Raw genomic sequence first — 17,062 nt, 5'->3', positions numbered from 1 at the left:
GCTCTTGCCACAGGGCCTTTGTATTTGCTATTTTTTCTTCCTAGAGTATTCTTCCTAGATATTCCCACAGTTCATTGCCTTCTTGTATCTACACAAAATGCCCTTCCCTTACCACTGGTATCTATAATTACCTACCCCTTTGCTTTATTTTCCTTATAGAACTTTCAACTATATGCCATTACATAAGACCTTTGTTTACTCCCTAGACCTGTGCTATCCAGTATAGCAGTGACCAGCCACATGTGGCTACTGGGCACTTGAAATGTGGTTAGCCCAAATCGAGTTGTGCTATGTAAAAAACACACCAGACTTCAAAAATTTAGTACAAAAAAAAGAATATAAAATATTAATATATATTCTACTGCTGTCATATTGAAATGGCATTTTGAATATAATAGGTTAAATAGACTATTAAAGTTAATTTCACCTATTTTTTATTTTTTTAATATGGCTATCAGAATATCCTAAATTACATATGTGGCTGACATGGCCTTTCTATTAGACAGCAGTATACTATAATATAATATAATATAAGCTCTCTGAGGGCAGCTACTTTATCCATCATGTTCAGCAAAGAATCTTCAATCTTTGAAGAGCACCCTATACACACAGGTGCTCAATAAATACTTAATGACTAAAACGTCTTTCTTCTGTTATGACTCTTCCCCATCATACAAAGTCCAGATCAAACCTCCCCTCTCCCTTTGCTGAGCCTGCCCCCACTCAGCATGCATTCCTCTGGCACCTAGCACAGGGTCAGTTAGATAGTAAGTCCAATAATTAACTGAGCATCTACGGTATATTGAGTGTTTTTATGCATCTACGTCATTTAATCATCACAATAACATGGGTGGGGGACAGAGGGAGGACAATCAGTCTCATATTTTAGAAGAAGGATCGGAGACCCAGAGAAGCAAAATAATATACCCCAGTTCACACAATGAGCAAGTGGTTGACCTAGAAAACAAACCCATGGCTTTTGATGCCACCCAAGGCCCAGGCTGGCAGCCAGCATCACACCCACAGACAGGTCTGCTCGGCCTGCATAATAGTCTGTTTGCTTGTTTGTCTTAGCTATAATCCTTGCCAACATTTGAAATTTGGGGAGTTTTAACAGTCCAGGTTCCCATTTTATTCAACACTTGAACACTTGCTACATGTTAAGCACAAGAAAGATATCCAAGAACAAAACAGAAACACCCCTGTCCTCATAGAGGGATTCAGACAATAAGCTGATAAATAAGGAAAATACATAGTAAGCCAAGTTGTGATAAGTGTGATAAAGAACATGTATGTGTGTGTATGTATATATATATGTGTGTGTGTATAGATATATATAGATATATATAGATAGATAAATATAGATATAGATATAGATATATAGATATAGATACATCAAGAAGGGAATTAGAAAACACCAGGGGTGGGATATGATATTTCCAACGGGATCACTGAGGAGATGACATCTAACTAAAGGAAGGAGGAGGGGAATCCCTGGGTGGCGCAGCGGTTTGGCGCCTGCCTTTGGCCCAGGGCGCGATCCTGGAGACCCGGGATCGAATCCCACATCGGGCTCCCGGTGCATGGAGCCTGCTTCTCCCTCTGCCTGTGTCTCTGCCTCTCTCTCTCTCTCTCTCTCTCTGTGACTATAATAAATAAATTATAAAAAAAATAAATAAAAAAAAAATTAAAAAAAAAATAAATAAATAAAGGAAGGAGGAAACAGGACATGTGGACATCTGGGTTTCCACACCCACACCAGATGGAAGGGCAAGTGCAAAGGTCTTCAGTGGTATCCCTGGCTGGAATAGACAGAGTCGTCTCTCGAGCCATAGGGTGCAGTAGAAATAGACACTTCTCCTTTACAGTATAGAACACCCTGGAAAGTGGTGTCCCAACCAATAAACTTCCCAGCCTTCCTTGCATCTAGGTGTGGCCATGCAGCCAACAGAAGATGAACACTAGCGATGTATCTCTTCCACACCAAGGAAGACAGGTGGGTGCACCTCTCCACCCTCCAACTCTCTTCTGCTAAATGGAGAGGACGGTGAGGCCCCAGAGAGTAGAAGCTCCAGGAAATAGAAAAGCACCTGCTTTTCTGGAAACTACACACAGTGATGTGCTTTCACGAATGGGGGGAAAAAAGTCTTTGGTAACTTTAGTGCAAAGCCATTAAAATGGGAGGAAGGATGTAAATTTGCAAAAGAAACTAGCAAGTGTCCCTCCACACATGATTACCTCCCTGACTCTGAAGCTGAGAATCTGAAGCTGCTTATTCTATCCTCTGGGCTCACAGTTTGAATTATGGATTGCTGTGGGCCCGTCTGGTCCCCACAGGAATGGAGTCTGTGGCCTCTACACTGCAGATTTAGCTGATTATGCCTAAAACCTTGACATACCACTGAGCCCTGCCTTCCCCTAACTCACTCTAACTCTAGACCTTTCCAATCCATACAGGACAAAAGGTCTCCACATGTCCTTTTCATTTAACATGTGGAACAATTAATCCACCGAAGATGTTAACAGCTCAAAGTGTCTGTCTACATCCTAACTAAAGATGCCAGGGGATGTAATTCCTCAACGTTTCAAATGGACAGAGTTATTCTAGGGGAAATGTCATCTGTTCTTACCCTTAACATCATATCAGGAAACACAAAGTGGACCCTAAGAACAAAAAAAGTTGAATTAAGAAGATGGCTTACAAAACAACTAAATGCATCATGCCGGGGATCCTTGGGTGGCTCAGTGGTTTAGTGCCTGCCTTCGGCCCAGGCCGTGATACTGGAGTCCGGGGATTGAGTCTCACATCACGTTCCCTGCATGGAGCCTGCTTCTCCCTCTGCCTGTGTCTCTGCCTCTTTCTCTCTCTCTCTGTGTCTCTCATGAATAAATAAATAGAATCTTTTATAAATAAGTAAATGAATGAATGAATGAATGAATGCATCATGCCATTCTGGATTGGAACTCAGACCCGAAAAAAGACACCAGTGGGGCAATTTGGGGAATCTGAATAAATTAATTAGTGAATAGTACTGTCAATATTATTTTGCTGGTTTTTAATTACATTACGGTTTTCTTAAGCTATAACATTTAGGGAAGTTGGATGAAAGCTATGTCTGTACTATTCTGCAACTTTCTGTAAATGTTTCAAAATGAAAAATTTTTAAACATGAAAATAAAAAGAAGAAAAAAAGGACCATACCACCTGCAGCTGGGCGGGGGGAGAAGGGGAGGGGAGTACACTGTTGGTGCCCAATCCTATTCATGTAAGAGACCACTGTGGCATTTATTTTTTAAGATCTCATTTACTTATTTGAGGGGAGGAAGAGAGAATCTCAAACAGACTCTGTGCTGAGCACAGAGCCTGATGCAGGGCTTAACCTCAAGACCCTGAGATCCAGACCTGAGCCGAAATCAAGATGCTTAACCAACTGAGCCACCTAGGCACCCCCAATTCAGTGTTTTAGATAGGAAAGAGTTCCAGCTCAATATTTCAGGGTGCTTAGCAGGAAGACACCTCCCCCAACTCTCCTCAAAACAAAGAAGAGGAGGAAAGAAAGAAAAGCACCTTATCTGAAAACCATCATATATGAGCTCCAGACCAGGACTAATGACATTTGTCTCACAATTGCCTTTCTTTTTTTTTTTTTTTTAAGAGTTTTATTTATTGATTCATGAGAGATACAGAGAGAGAAGCAGAGACACAGGAAGAGGGAGAAGCAGGCTCCATGCAGGAAGCCTGATGTGGGACTCGATCCCTGGACCAGGATCATGCCCTGACCCAAAGGCAGACGCTCAACCGCTGAGCCACCCAGGAGTCCCCACAATTGCCTTTCAACCTGATCAAGCAGAGATAGCTCATAGGGAAACACTAACTTTAGGAAAAGGAAGAGAACAGACCAAAATCTATTTTCAAAAGCTCTGTCTCTGCAATTTTTTTCACGTTGAGTTAGTCTCCACCACCTTGAATTATTTTTTCTTGAAACCTGAACTTGAAGTCCCACTAAGAAGGAGCTCACAGAGTGATTCACCTCTGCCCCAAACACATTTTTCAGGTAGAATCACTGCGATGGCCTAGACTCTGTTAATAAAACCCTGAAAACAACCATCAGAAGGTATAACCTGGCAAGAGACTAGAGCTCAAGAAAGCAAGCTCCTGAGAGAGGACATCCCATGTTGGGTTCAAATCCTAGACTTTCAACTTTTCAAAGTTGAAAATTTCTCCTTCTAAGCCTAATTTATCCTCTTGGGATCACGAGCCCCCCCCCCCCCCAGCTTCCTAGAGGAAATAGGATTAACTTTCATTCTTACAGCATCCTAACTTCAATATTCTCTCATACTTTTTAAAAAATCAGATTTTACCAACATCTATTCCAGACAATAAATTCACTACACTAGTGTTTTTTTCAAATTGTAAATCATAAAATCAATTTAGTGAGTAACAACTTTTTTCTTTAATGAAATAGTATAGAAAACATCATGCACTGAGCTGATGTCTTACTGTAAATATCTAAAGTATACAGTCCTATACAATCATCATCAGCCTTCCAAAACACAAATGTCCTTCATTTTAAGTATGATAAATCCTTTTTCACTAAGCTGGGTAGGGTGAATGTTTTAAATGAATCTTATATTCACAAAAATTTTTACCAGATCATCTGCAATGTGTTCCCATGGGGGGAAAAATAGTGTTACAAACTGAAATCAAAAACTTTTCCCACAGAGTATCTCCCTCAGATAATTATCAACCACAGACACCACCAGCAGACCACACGTGATCAAGGTCAACATCACCACTAAGAAGACGGACAGACACCAAGAACCCTGGCATGCTGTGAAACAGAGCGCAGTATCACTTCCACGGTTGTTCTTGCTAAAACTGCATCTTCAATTCGGTCATGACAGAACATCCAAGCTGACAGCCATTTCACAAGTTGACGGACTGGCACTCTTCTGAGACTAAGGGACGGGCCATCAGAGACCAGAAGAGGTAAGGAGACGCAGCAACTAAATGTAAGGGGGGTGGGGGGGGTGGGGGGGGGGCCGGAACAGAGAAAGGACAGTCAAGGAAAACTACAGGCCAGTGAATAGTCTTGCAGCACCGTGTTCATTTCTTGGTTTGGTAGCTGTACCGTGGTGATGGAAGATGTTAATACTAGGGGAAGTCGGATGAAGTACATACGGGAACTTTAAGTCTAAAATTACTTTAAGATAAAATTTATAAAGGAAAAAAAAACCTTTTTCTGAAGGAAAGGAACTCAAGTTCACAAAGGAACATGAGTCTTCTGTCCCACAAACTATGTATCATTTAAACAGTGTTTTATCTCTAATTCTTTAATCTTAAGAGATCAATATGATGAGTATTCAATGTGTAATTTGCATCTAATTAACTTAATACACAGGGAAGCTCCGGAGCTGTCATTCTTCACCTAGGCTCTGCCCAGCCCTCTTTCACCTCTCCTATCTTCCTAATACCTCACAGAAGGATCACCGAAATTCCCTTTTCCTCCTCACAGGGAGCAGTGTGAGACATCCTACAAATGCTGGGTGCTGACCCAGGGGTTCCTGATTCCTTAGAACGGATGCCGGGCTAAGGATTCCTGATTCCTTGTAAGTATCCACAGCTAAAAGATTGGGGGTGGGGGCAGGGGAGGTGGCAGTTATTAATGCAGTCAATATTTTCTGAGTACCCATCACTGCCAGGAACAGTTCCAGGCTTTGGGGAAACAGCCATGAGTAAGACTGACAAGGTTCTCACAGAATTTACGTAAGTCCAAGGAGCCAATTAAAAAAGCAAATGAACAAAAATACACCTATATGTGCACACACGCACACACACTTGGATAAAGATAAATGCTGTGAAGCCAGAAAATCAGTGTAATGTGGTAACATTGGAGCCAGGACCCGATCTTTCTCTGGTCCCCAGTTTTGTCATCTATAAAATGGAGCTAACCATATTCAACGCTACAGGGCTGTTGCTAGGAATTAAATCAGACAGCAACCACATGAGACTTAGCAGAGTTCCAGTAAGTGAATGAGTGGCTACAATAGTAATCGATGACAAAAATCACTTATCAACACCATCAGTTACTGCTTTTTCCACTGACTTTAAATTCTACACATCCCATTGTAATTTGCTGTGTCTATGCTAATCACAGAAATAGCTTTTTCCCCTCTATTAGGCAGCAACAATGAATAATGAATGTATCTGGAAATGGTCAGAGCAAGAAACAAGCACTCAGCCCAGAGCCCAGCAGAGTGAGGGAAAGCTTCCAGGCCCTGCTGGCGGTAACCTCCTCTGTGCTTGATGGGAATCAGCAGGCTGAATCCAAGGGAATGATGCCCACCTTCCCATGAAGGACTTTTTCCTGGACTGTCTCTGCAACTGGAGCCAAACAGAAGGTAGTCCTAGCCACCAAAATAAACCAGAGGCTCTCAATCCTGGAGAAGGGGGCTGGTGACTGTAAGGCATACTATCACATCCTCCCCCTAGGCCATAGGTGTAACTTTAACATTTTCTTTCAAAACCAAGATGGCATCCCAATTCTAGAACCCACAAAAACAGCCAAAGCTACTGAAGTAGTTTATAAAATGACTCATGAAATGAGGACATATAAAATAAACCAACTTTAAACCAAAGCACTAGGTATTGCACAACTGGACATTTTTAAATAACGTCAGAAAGACGGACAGAAAGACAACAGCACTCATGATCTCTCTCTCACCCAGAGCCTCCATGAATAAAGCAAAGCAAAAGTTAAATGCTTATGTCACTAAAGAGCATTTTTCAATTACCAGTGCTCACATCTTGTGTCAGGGCTTTATGCACATTAAGAAATTTTTAAATTTTGTGTGTGAAAATACATCATCAGTCATTTGCTTCATGTTACCTGTCAAGTCCACCTAAAAGAAAGGATAAAATCTCCATGTGCTCCAAAGTCCCTGAGGCAGTGACAGCACAAGCCTCCCTGGGGAACCTCACCTGGAGCATCACTGTTACTCCACTTCCCAAGGGAGAAACCACGTCTCTCCTTCTAGCCCTTCCTCTCTTCCACCCTTGCCCCAGCTGCCTGCTCTCTCCAACCCCCATCCCCCTACCTGTTTTCTGTTCCTCTTCTTTAAAACAAAAACAAACACACCGCACTTCTCCTCTGCCCAGCCCCAGTTTGCAATGCCCAGGTAAGGGCTGGGGCTCACATCAGGCCATGTGCCCCACAGGAGTAGATCTATTGACAGTTAACTATACAAAAGAAATGAAAACTGAGAAATTTCTAAAACATGGAATGCAGAGCACCTAGAGCCACAACAACAGTGTAACCCATGGTGCTTCTGGAAAACCCCACCATATCCCCATGAGAGAGGAATAAAAAAGGCGGGATCCCTGGGTGGCGCAGCGGTTTGGCGCCTGCCTTTGGCCCAGGGTGTGATCCTGGAAACCTGGGATCGAATCCCACATCGGGCTCCCAGTGCATGGAGCCTGCTTCTCCCTCTGCCTGTGTCTCTGCCTCTCTCTCTCTCTGTGTGTGACTATCATAAATAAATAAAAGTTTAAAAAAAATAAAATAAAAAAGGCAAAACTATAGCAAATAAAGTTCTGACTCTGGCGACCCCAAAAAAAGTTTCAATGAGCTCCAGCTATCCTTGCACCACACTGAGAATCAGTGTTCTCTAAAAAAAGAATCTGAGCCCTTAAGACTCAGTAAAATCCACTCACCCAGGACACAGCCAATCATGCAGTTCTGCACCTGCCCTTCTTCACTATCGTCCTCCATAGAATCCAAGTTCAGTTCTACCACGCCCAGTTCTTCAAGCCACCCACATCCAAGTGGGCATCACAGAGAGGATACCTCATGAGTCCTTGCTGCCTGCCTCCCCCACGGGCAGCCTCAGAAGCAAAGCCTCTCACCACCATGGCCCTCCACGCCAGCCAGTTCATGCTGCATCCTGACATTCCCCTTGGGGAAAGTCATTCCCCCCACTTAATATCCCACACCGCACAGTCATCTTGGACTCTCACCTCCCTGTCTCCCGCTGACTGCTCTGAAGGATGTCTCTTGCAGATACAAAACAGTGTATGTGTTATGTCGCTACATACACGGGGAAAAAAAGACTGGATTCTAATGCATCAAAAGTTTACAAGTAGTGATCCCTGGATCTAGGAATTATGAGCGATTTTCATCTTGATTTCTTTGGTACACTCTTCTGCAGAGCGTACATCTTTTATAAGCATGTATTATTTTCACAGAAAATACAGTGAAAGCTTCTTCAGGATTTTGCTTGTGAGTCTTATCCTTGGACTGTGCGCTTTCCTATGGCTCCTATTTCCAAAATGGAATCACGTTTGTTAGGCCAAGTCACCAAACTGGGGCCTAATACGTAACCTAATTGCAGTTTCCACGTCCCCCAGCAACGCAGTGGGCCAAGAATTCTCGGGCCAGCGCCAATGAGGTAATCCCTTGCTTGGGCCCACTCCACCCCCCAGAGGGACACAAGGTGATGCACCTAATAAGACTCTGGGTCCTTCTCCCTCGGGGAGGGTGACCTTGCCTCAAACAATCCTTTCTTTTCTTGTTAATAACTCCTGCCTCATCCTCCTTCCTACAAAACCCTGTCACTCTGTGCAACTCCTTGCAGCTCCTTTCCTCTTGCTAGGTGGGGATGCTGTCTGATTCGTGAATTGCCTGATAACGCCTATTAGATGTTGAATGTACTTGGTTGAATTTTAACATCTATTACAACCGCAATCTAGTCCAGAATCACATCGTCATGGGTCATATTTCAGTTCCTTATGGTCTTCTGCACTGGCCTCTGCTCACTCATATAGGCCCTGGGTCTTGCATCCCAGAGAACGAGAAGAAAGTCAATGGGATGTAATCGTGCATAAAAGGCACTTAGCACAGCACTTGGCAAACAGTAAATACAAGTTCATTGTTGCTGCTCCTGGTAGCACTTCCCTACACTGCTATTACATGAAACTTCTGAAAATACTAAATGGCAAATGACAACCCTGTTTTAAAACCATCAGTAGCCCCCGTGTCTAAAAATAATAGCCAATATTTACACAGCACTCACTCGGAGGTCTAACACTGTTAGCACATTCAATCCCCATCTCGGCCCCATAAGGTGGGTCCTGTAAAGATCTCTGTCTTACACATGAAGAAGTCAAAGCACAAAGCACTTAAGTGCCAAGGCACGAAGCTCAGAAGTGGTAAATCTGGGACTCAAGCCAGTTCAGTCTTACCATCCAACAGAACTTTCCACTCCAAGTTGATGGACACACCCTGTATCTGCACTGTGTCAATACATGAGCTACTGAGTATTTAAAATGTGACTAGTGCAACTAACTGAGCAACTAGATTTTCAATTTTACCTAATGTTAATTGAAATTGCCACAGCAGTCAATAGCTACCATACTAGCCAGCAAACAGGTGAATGAAAGCCCAAACTCCCAAGCTTAACAAAGGAAAGTCCTCCCAATACCCTGTCTACCCTCCTCCAACTAATTCTTGCACAAAGCCTCATTTGGTCTAAAACCCCTGGTAACTGTACTCGTTCCTACCTGTGTTGCTGTCCCCTGCCCCCCTCATCTAAGTGTTCTGTATAATGGAGGAGCTTCAGAAATGAAAGTAGGAGAGACCTGGTTCAAGTCCAGACTCCAGGGACTATTATGTGAGGGGTCTCAGTTGAAATGGGCATAAAAAGCCTTCAGTCACACAGCTGGTGGGAGCTGGAACAGAAGTTGCCATGGTAAAGAAATGAGCATGATGCCTGATGTCTGGCAGCATCTCAACAGATGTCTCCCATCTTTATCACCCAAGTTGTCTGCAATCTTAGAGATCCAAGAGACCACTGTGAACTAGTCCCTGACACTCTTAAAATGAGAAGACTTCACCCTAAGGATGTCAATCCCAGTCAAAATACCACTGGTGGTATTTTTAACTTGATAGACATGACTATAAATTCCATCTGAGAAGCTAATCCAAGAGAAAAGCTAAAAACAGTCAGAAAAGGGAAGGAATGAGGTGGTTTTGCCTTAATTGATAAGAAAGCACATGAAAAAGTTGTCACTTGGCCTGTTACCAGCATTCAGTAAATATTTTTTTGGTAAGAAAAATTTTCATATGTTGTTATTGAATAAAATTACAATCATTAAATTGTAAAAATAGCAGTAAATAACAATAATCAATGTTTGCAGAAGCCCTGCTGCATGCCAGGCACTGTGTGGAAAGTGTCATCCACATACACGATCTCATGTAAACCTCACAATGCTTGCCAACTGCAAATCATTAATAGATCTCAAAGTCAATTTAGTGGATCTAGAAAAAGCATTTTTTTAACAAGACAATAGAATAAAATAGGACAGAACAGAAAATATATGAGTTACATGTAACATGTTAACACCTCATGAATCTTTTACGTATCTACAGAGCTTCAATTTCAAATACATCATCGGTGAATCATGGTAAAAGATATATGAAAAAAGACCTTGCCTCACAACCACAAGCTATGTACAAGTACTATCACCCATCTTGCAGTCACAAAAACTGAGGTATGGAACAATTAAATCTCTTGGTCAAATTCACCCAGCTCATAAATGAGACAAAACGAACCCATGAAGTCTGCCTTCAGACTCCAGCTTCATCAATGCTGGCAAATCAATGGGAAATGGGACAGGATAGATGGCACCAGAGAATTATTTCCGGGGGGGCGGGGGGGGCGGAGCTGGTGCCTGCTGCCTCAGTCTATTAAGTGTCAGACTCTTGATTTGGGCTCAGGTCATGATCTCAGAGTTGTAAGATCAAACCTCGCATTGGGCTGGAGCTGGGCATGGAGCCTACTCAAGATTCTCTCTCTCCCTCTTCCTCTGCCCTTCCTCTCCCAGCGATCTCACACTCTAAAAAAAAGAAAGAATAGTCTAGTGTTTCCATGGAAAAACAAACAAGTGAAACCAAAATGAAATGGACAAATTAGTTACCAAATCATTATTTTTGTTGTCTCTTCAGAGAGGGAAAAAAACAAATCTCATAAAATTATAAAAAAAATAAAATCAGTAAAAAAGAAAAGGCCGGGCCTAAGAACAATGGAAGAAATCACGAATAAAAAGGCATACATAAGACATACATACATACAGCATAAAAAAAAAATACATAAATGTTAAACCTTTGCTTCTTAAAAACTATGAGCGAATTAAGTTTTACTCATTTATAAAAAATAGATCTGTGACTGTCCTCAGAAATTGACTTCAGACAAGTTAACTATGTTTCCCAATCTGTACAATAGCATGACAATAACAATCTGTACCTACTAAGATGGTCACAAAGATTAAATCAGATTTTGTACCTCTGCCACAGAGAGAACTTTCAGTAAAGGTGGCTGCTGCTATGTAATGCAAAGTAACTGCTCTTTCAAATTTGAAACTACTGCCACATAACCCAAAGCACCACAGTGGTAGAAACAAAGGCACCACATCTTAGCCTGCATCAAGCCCTGGGTGTTTGTTTGCAAGGCTTCCAGCTCAGGTCAGCATCTCACTCCCTGCCTCCTTCCTTTCAGAGCCCAGGTTCCACAGCCATCCTCACCTCCCAAAACTCCAGGCCTTTGCTTTCTATTGGTTGTTCCCTCTTTGCCTAAAGCTCCTCTAAAGATTAACAGAACAAAAATTTTACATCTGCAATCCCATGTTCATCCTTACGTATACATCTTGGTAGGCAGGAATACAATCCATAAAATAAATTCTTAGAAATGAAACTGCCCAATTGGTGGGTTTATAAATTTCTAATTCTTACAGCTGCTGTCAAATTTCCCAATAAGAAAGTTTCAGAAGTTCTGACCTTTTATGATTTCATCAGCATTCCTTCGCCAGCACTTGATCAGTCAACATCCATCAATCTCACTGATAAAAAAAATGGTTTCTTACTGCTATTATAATTTGCAGGTTTAGGTCAAGTACTTCTGGTTGGTCACTTGTATATCTCTTTCCATTTCACTGCCAACTTCTGGATTATTGTCTCTCTTTGAAACTACCCTTTGGAATGTTGGTAACGTGCCTCCAACACCAAGGACCTCATCTTACTTGAATTCTCAGTGCACCATCTTGGCACCATCTGACACCAACAACCATCTCCTCCTTCAAGAGACATTTCTCCTTTCCCTACCATGACAATTTGTTGTGCTGGTTCTCTATGAAGAGCAAGCCAATCTTCGCCCTAGAATCCTAAAGAAAAGGATAGCCCAGTATCCAATTCTTTTCACCATAACATTATCTTTTAGCTATATATACACATACGTATATATGTGTGCATGTGTCTATATATACATATATCTATATACATATATATATAGATCTGTGTTTTATACATATTTTCTCCTGAGAAATCTCCTTACTGTAACATTCTTAAACTGTCATCAATGCACAAAAGCTTTCCAAATGTCAGTCCTCAAATCACCTGAGACCTAAACCCATGTTTCTAACAGTCTACTGAACACCACCAAAGAGACAGTTGCATTCCTCACACTTCAGATAATCAACAGGGTCAACACGAGGGCGCACTCACTCTGTGACAACACTGTGCTTGTTCTGGACACTTACTGCATCTCATATGACCCTACATATCCAAGAAAGAATACATCTCACCTCACGATCCACCTCCCCAAAACCTCTTCCACCTCTTTAACCATCAAACCTCAGTTAACAATTCTAGGTTTTTCCCCTACTCCCTCCTTCCCATCCAAGGATATGCAAAATCCTCTCAATTCTGCCAGTAAACTGTATGGGTGTATCTATCTAGCCTTCCCATTCCCACCTTTGGTTCAGACTGCTACGTCCTTGTGTCTTGCCCTAATCCTGATGCCACCACCAGAGTTCTCTACTGAAAGCCCAAAAACCATCACTTCAATCTACCACCTCAAAGCACATGACTTTTGGATGTTTTCTGCAGTCTCTCCATATAACTGGGATCCAGGCCTACAGTGGCAAAGGGCTGCGCTTGCACCATCACTCCCAACCAGCCCTATGTTTTAGGAGAGTCTGGCCAATATGCAATCCCTTCCCGATTAGGTAGTAGGCTCTTAGAAGACACTCATTAAATAAACCTCATTCACCTTATCCCCCATGCAGCACACAGGACAATGCTGTGCATTTGGTAGGTGCTTTCTGAAATTACTCAATACAATCTTCTAGCACATGTTCATGTTATTCCAAAAAGAGGAAGGAACTTCTTTCTACGCATAAATTCAGAACAAAGAAAAATCTTTTTAAATCATCTAAATGACTCTGGAGTCTGTCTTGTATGCCTGAATATACATAAAAACATCTATATTCTCTTTGGACCTCCAAAAAATCAAACTCCTTCCCTAAAAAGCCTTACAAATAACTTAAAAATGGGGGACCTGGGTGGCTCAGTCTGTTAAGCATCTGCCTTCTACGCAGGTCATGATCCCCAGGTCCTGGGACTGAGCCCCACACTGGGCTCCCTGATCAGTGGGGAGCCTGCTTCTCCCTCTCCCCTCTACTCTCACTCTATCTCTCTCTCAAGTAAATATTAAAAAAAAAAAAAAAGTAACTTGAAAATGACAAAAGCACTGGTTTCCAGTAAATACCAACCAGAATAATAATACTAGCCAGAAAAAAAAAAAAAAAAAAAAAAACAGATTTAGGTGAGTCGAAGAAGATCATTCATTGATCAATCATTGATTTTTATGATCTTCTGATGCCCCAAACAGCTCTCAGAACTACCAAACAATGACTTCCACAAGTTTATATGAAAAAGTGGAAAGGCCACATGGTAGGTCAAACGTCCAACTGGACTGAGAAGCCAATAAAAACAAAAGGCCTTGTGTGAACTAGGCCTGCCAAGTCGGAAGGACACATCCCATTTGGTTCTACTTCATTCTTTAAAGTTAAACCAATTTAAAAAGTAAAGCATCTTGTAAAGCATCTTTCTAAACTGATTATAAAGAGATCATTGTGAAGGAAGCACAGATTATTTTTCAATGAATAAAGAGTAAATCATTCTGAAAAGCATTACTTTGTAGAAAACCCCGAGATTAGATTCTGTGCTAATGACCCTTCCCCTCTGTGAACGCCAGCAGGTTTCAGACACGTGTGCCTGAGTGTCCCTGATTTTTCTCCCCCCTAAAGTGAAAACTTAGCTAAAGTTTCCCATCCACTCTTGAACGTGAAGAATTGCTCAGTTACTGACTGGAAGTCAGGGTTCACACTCAGGGATTTGAAATCCTCTCTCACTAAGCAGCTGAAAGCACTGTGCCCTAGAGGACCAGGGGCGCTCGCCTGGCAGCGGTGCGGCCCCGTGACCTCCCGCAGAGTCCGCCCCGCCCCGCCGCCACCCACGCCCCCGCCCCAAGGATTTTCCGCCTCCCTGGGAGTGATCCCCGGATGCTTCTGAAAAGGGGCAACACGCAAACCTGCACAAGTTAATGGGACACAAATCTTCTCGTGACCTCGTGAACTCCGACCCCCCGAGTCCCCAGCAGGGCAGCGTGAGGGGACAGCAAGGCACGAAGTGCTGCTCCAGGCCCCCAGAGGCCACAGCCAGGGAGCAGCGGGCCAGGGGCCGTCCGTGACCCCAAGTCCAGGCTGGCCCTCGAGGGCGGGGAGCTGGAGACTAGGCTCCCCCGCGTGGGGACGCACCGGGGGCCGCCTGTGGCCTCCCCCAACTCACCTGCGATTCATGGGCCGGACCCTCACGGCCACCTTGACTGATGCCATTGCTCATCCCGGCCCGGCCCGGCCCGGCCCGCGCGGGCTCCCACCTGCCCCGCACCCCGCGGCCGCCGGCGACTCTCGCGACTCGGCCCTCGGCTCCCGCCCACTTCCCTCGCCCCGCCCCGCCCCGCCCCGCCCCGCCCCCGCCCGGCGGCTCCCAGCCGGACCTGGCGGCGCGCGGCGGCCCCACCTGCCGGGCCACTGAGCATGCCCAGAGCGGCTCCGGCCCGCGGGATCCGCGCGCCGGGGTTTGGCGGCGGCCGGGCGGCGCGGAGGGGCGGGGCCGGGAGGGCCGCGCAGCCCCGCGGGGAGCGCAGTCGGGGAGGCCCGCCTCGGGGCAGGGGCCCGGGGGGGGACTGCGGGGAAGCTGCGGCCCCGCGGGACCACCCGAAGGACGGGGGAGGAGGGCGGAGGGGAAGGGGCCGCAGCAACGCAGGGCCTACAGCCGACACCTCGGTCCCGGGGCTCGGCCCTCGGCGGGGACGGGGCCTTACCCGGCGGTGCGGGGGCCCGAGGCGCGGACATTACCAGTTTGCGGGAGGCTCCCCCAGGCCCCTGCTGCTCCGCGGCGACCAGCCGAGGCTCGCGTCTCCTCCCCTCGCTTCAGGCATCCGAGGAGTCAACGAAAGGCGGGGAGGGGCCCCTGGGGCTCGGGTCACGCCCTGGGCCCAGGTCCCCGTCGGGCTCCCTGCGCAGAGCCTGCCCCTCCCTCCGTGTCGCTGCCTCTCTCCTCTGTCTCCTGAATAAATGTTTTAAAAGCTTAAGAAACAAAAATCAAAAGGGTACCGAATACTTAAAAATGCGGGCCAGAGTGTCTACACTGGCCGAAATCAGATCTTCACTGGACTTTGTGACACTTGTGTTACAGTTTCGTAGTTTAGTTTTTTTGTTGTTTCCGTTTCAGTCATAACGTATTTGGGGGTGAGAGCGACCCTCTCTCTAACGCTTGGGCCTACGAAGGGAGGGCGGAACCAGCCTCTTTCCCCGAGTCTCCCCCCTCTCCCTCCCGGCCCTTTCCTGGAGAACGTGAATTCATTCGTGCCTTTGTTCACGCACCCAGGAGCCACCTGTGAGCCACAGCGTTCCCCGGGGCTCTACCTCCCTCCTGCTGCCCAATTCAGGGCCCCTCAGCTCCAGCCGCCCAGCCCAGCCCAGCCCAGCCCCGGGACCCCACCTTCCTGCCTGGAGGGGCGTCTGGGCCCGCTGGCCCCTCCCTCAGGATCCACCTGGCTGCAGCATCCAGCCAAGGCTCAGAAGGGATGCTTCTCAGGACCGCCCGCACTCCTCTCCCTCCCTTAGGGTATTTCAGGCTCCCAGGGCAGCGAGGGCACAGGGCTGGCCAAGAGCGCTCATCCAGAAGGCCGAGCTGTAACAGAGGCCACAGGGCGTGGAGGCTGGACTGCTGGCTTTGCGCCCCCGCTCCTACACGAACCCCAGCTTCGGGCGTCCTCCAGGCTGCATCGCTGGGGACCTCTGAGGCTTTGGCCCTACGGCAAATCAGAAACAATTCCAATTCCGTGGAGTTGGTCAATGCATTAAGTGAGATAATGTTGACAAGCGTGACCCACTCAGATATGAAATCATTATATCATCGCCTTCCCTAGATCCCCGCGGCTAGCCTGGAATCAGCTCCCCATTTGCTTGCAGGGCCCTGAAAAGCCCGAGTTTAACCCGCTTGGCGGGCACAGAGCTGGGTGCGGATTTGACCACGGCGAGCTGCAGGAAAACGCGGAGCGCGGGCCGCTGGACCGGGCCGCCCGAGCATGCGCGGTCGGGGCCGGCCGGTTAGAGGCGCCGCCGGGAGCCCGCGCGCGGCCCTGGCCACCCCAGACGGGGGCGGGTCCGCCTCATGTGGGAGCTGCTCGGGGACCAACAGGCCGGGCCTGCCTCCCCGGAGGCAGGATCCTCGCCCCCGTCTGGGATCGTCGCCCCTGCGGGGTCCCGGAGCTGGGCGCACGCCCTGCAGCGCCAGAGCTCGGTTTTTAAGGACAGCAAATCACACTGTGCAGGAGGAGTTGTAGCTTAACTCATTGAAGCGAGGTGATGTGCCTGGGGTTTTATTGGTTGATTGGTTGTGAGTTTTAATTCATTATTTCGTTCTCTGATTTATTTCCAGCAGCCCACAGGCCTGTAAACACACCGACCTTCTGTGACCTTGCCGGTTGACACAAAACCTAGGGGCAGAAAGTCTTCAAGAACCCAGAGAGGGACACTGCGGTGGGATTAGGGGAGTATTTTGCTTGTTTGGATGTAGTTTATTTGGGTCTTCATTTATTTGTTCTTTTTCCTTTTTCTGATGTTTAGCAATCTCTTTACTGCCAAAGAGTTGTGAGTGAT

At 45.8% G+C, this 17,062-nt stretch overlaps 1 protein-coding gene across 26 annotated transcripts in view; it reads right to left on the bottom strand.

Annotated features, from left to right (window-relative positions):
- The window catches only part of KIF16B (kinesin family member 16B), a 315,045-nt gene extending 298,654 nt beyond the window's left edge, over nucleotides 1-16,391 (bottom strand). For 6 of the 26 annotated variants that reach the window (XR_012018181.1, XR_012018183.1, XR_012018182.1 and 3 more), the window contains exon 1: nucleotides 15,254-15,377. Coding sequence is in view for 13 of the 26 variants with exons in the window: in XM_072800001.1 (XP_072656102.1) it covers nucleotides 15,254-15,336 (83 nt within the window). In the remaining 13 variants the exon portion in view is untranslated. Of the gene's footprint in view, nucleotides 1-14,681; nucleotides 14,817-15,253; nucleotides 15,404-15,899 lie in introns of those variants that run through there. The other 20 variants (XR_012018189.1, XR_012018191.1, XR_012018190.1 and 17 more) reach the window with 13 other exon arrangements.
- Between the last annotated feature and the right edge of the window lie 671 nt (nucleotides 16,392-17,062).

Source organism: Canis lupus, chromosome 26 (genome assembly GCF_048164855.1).
Source record: "Canis lupus baileyi chromosome 26, mCanLup2.hap1, whole genome shotgun sequence".
Lineage (NCBI taxonomy): Eukaryota > Metazoa > Chordata > Mammalia > Carnivora > Canidae > Canis > Canis lupus.
This window is presented reverse-complemented; position numbering and strand designations above follow the sequence as displayed.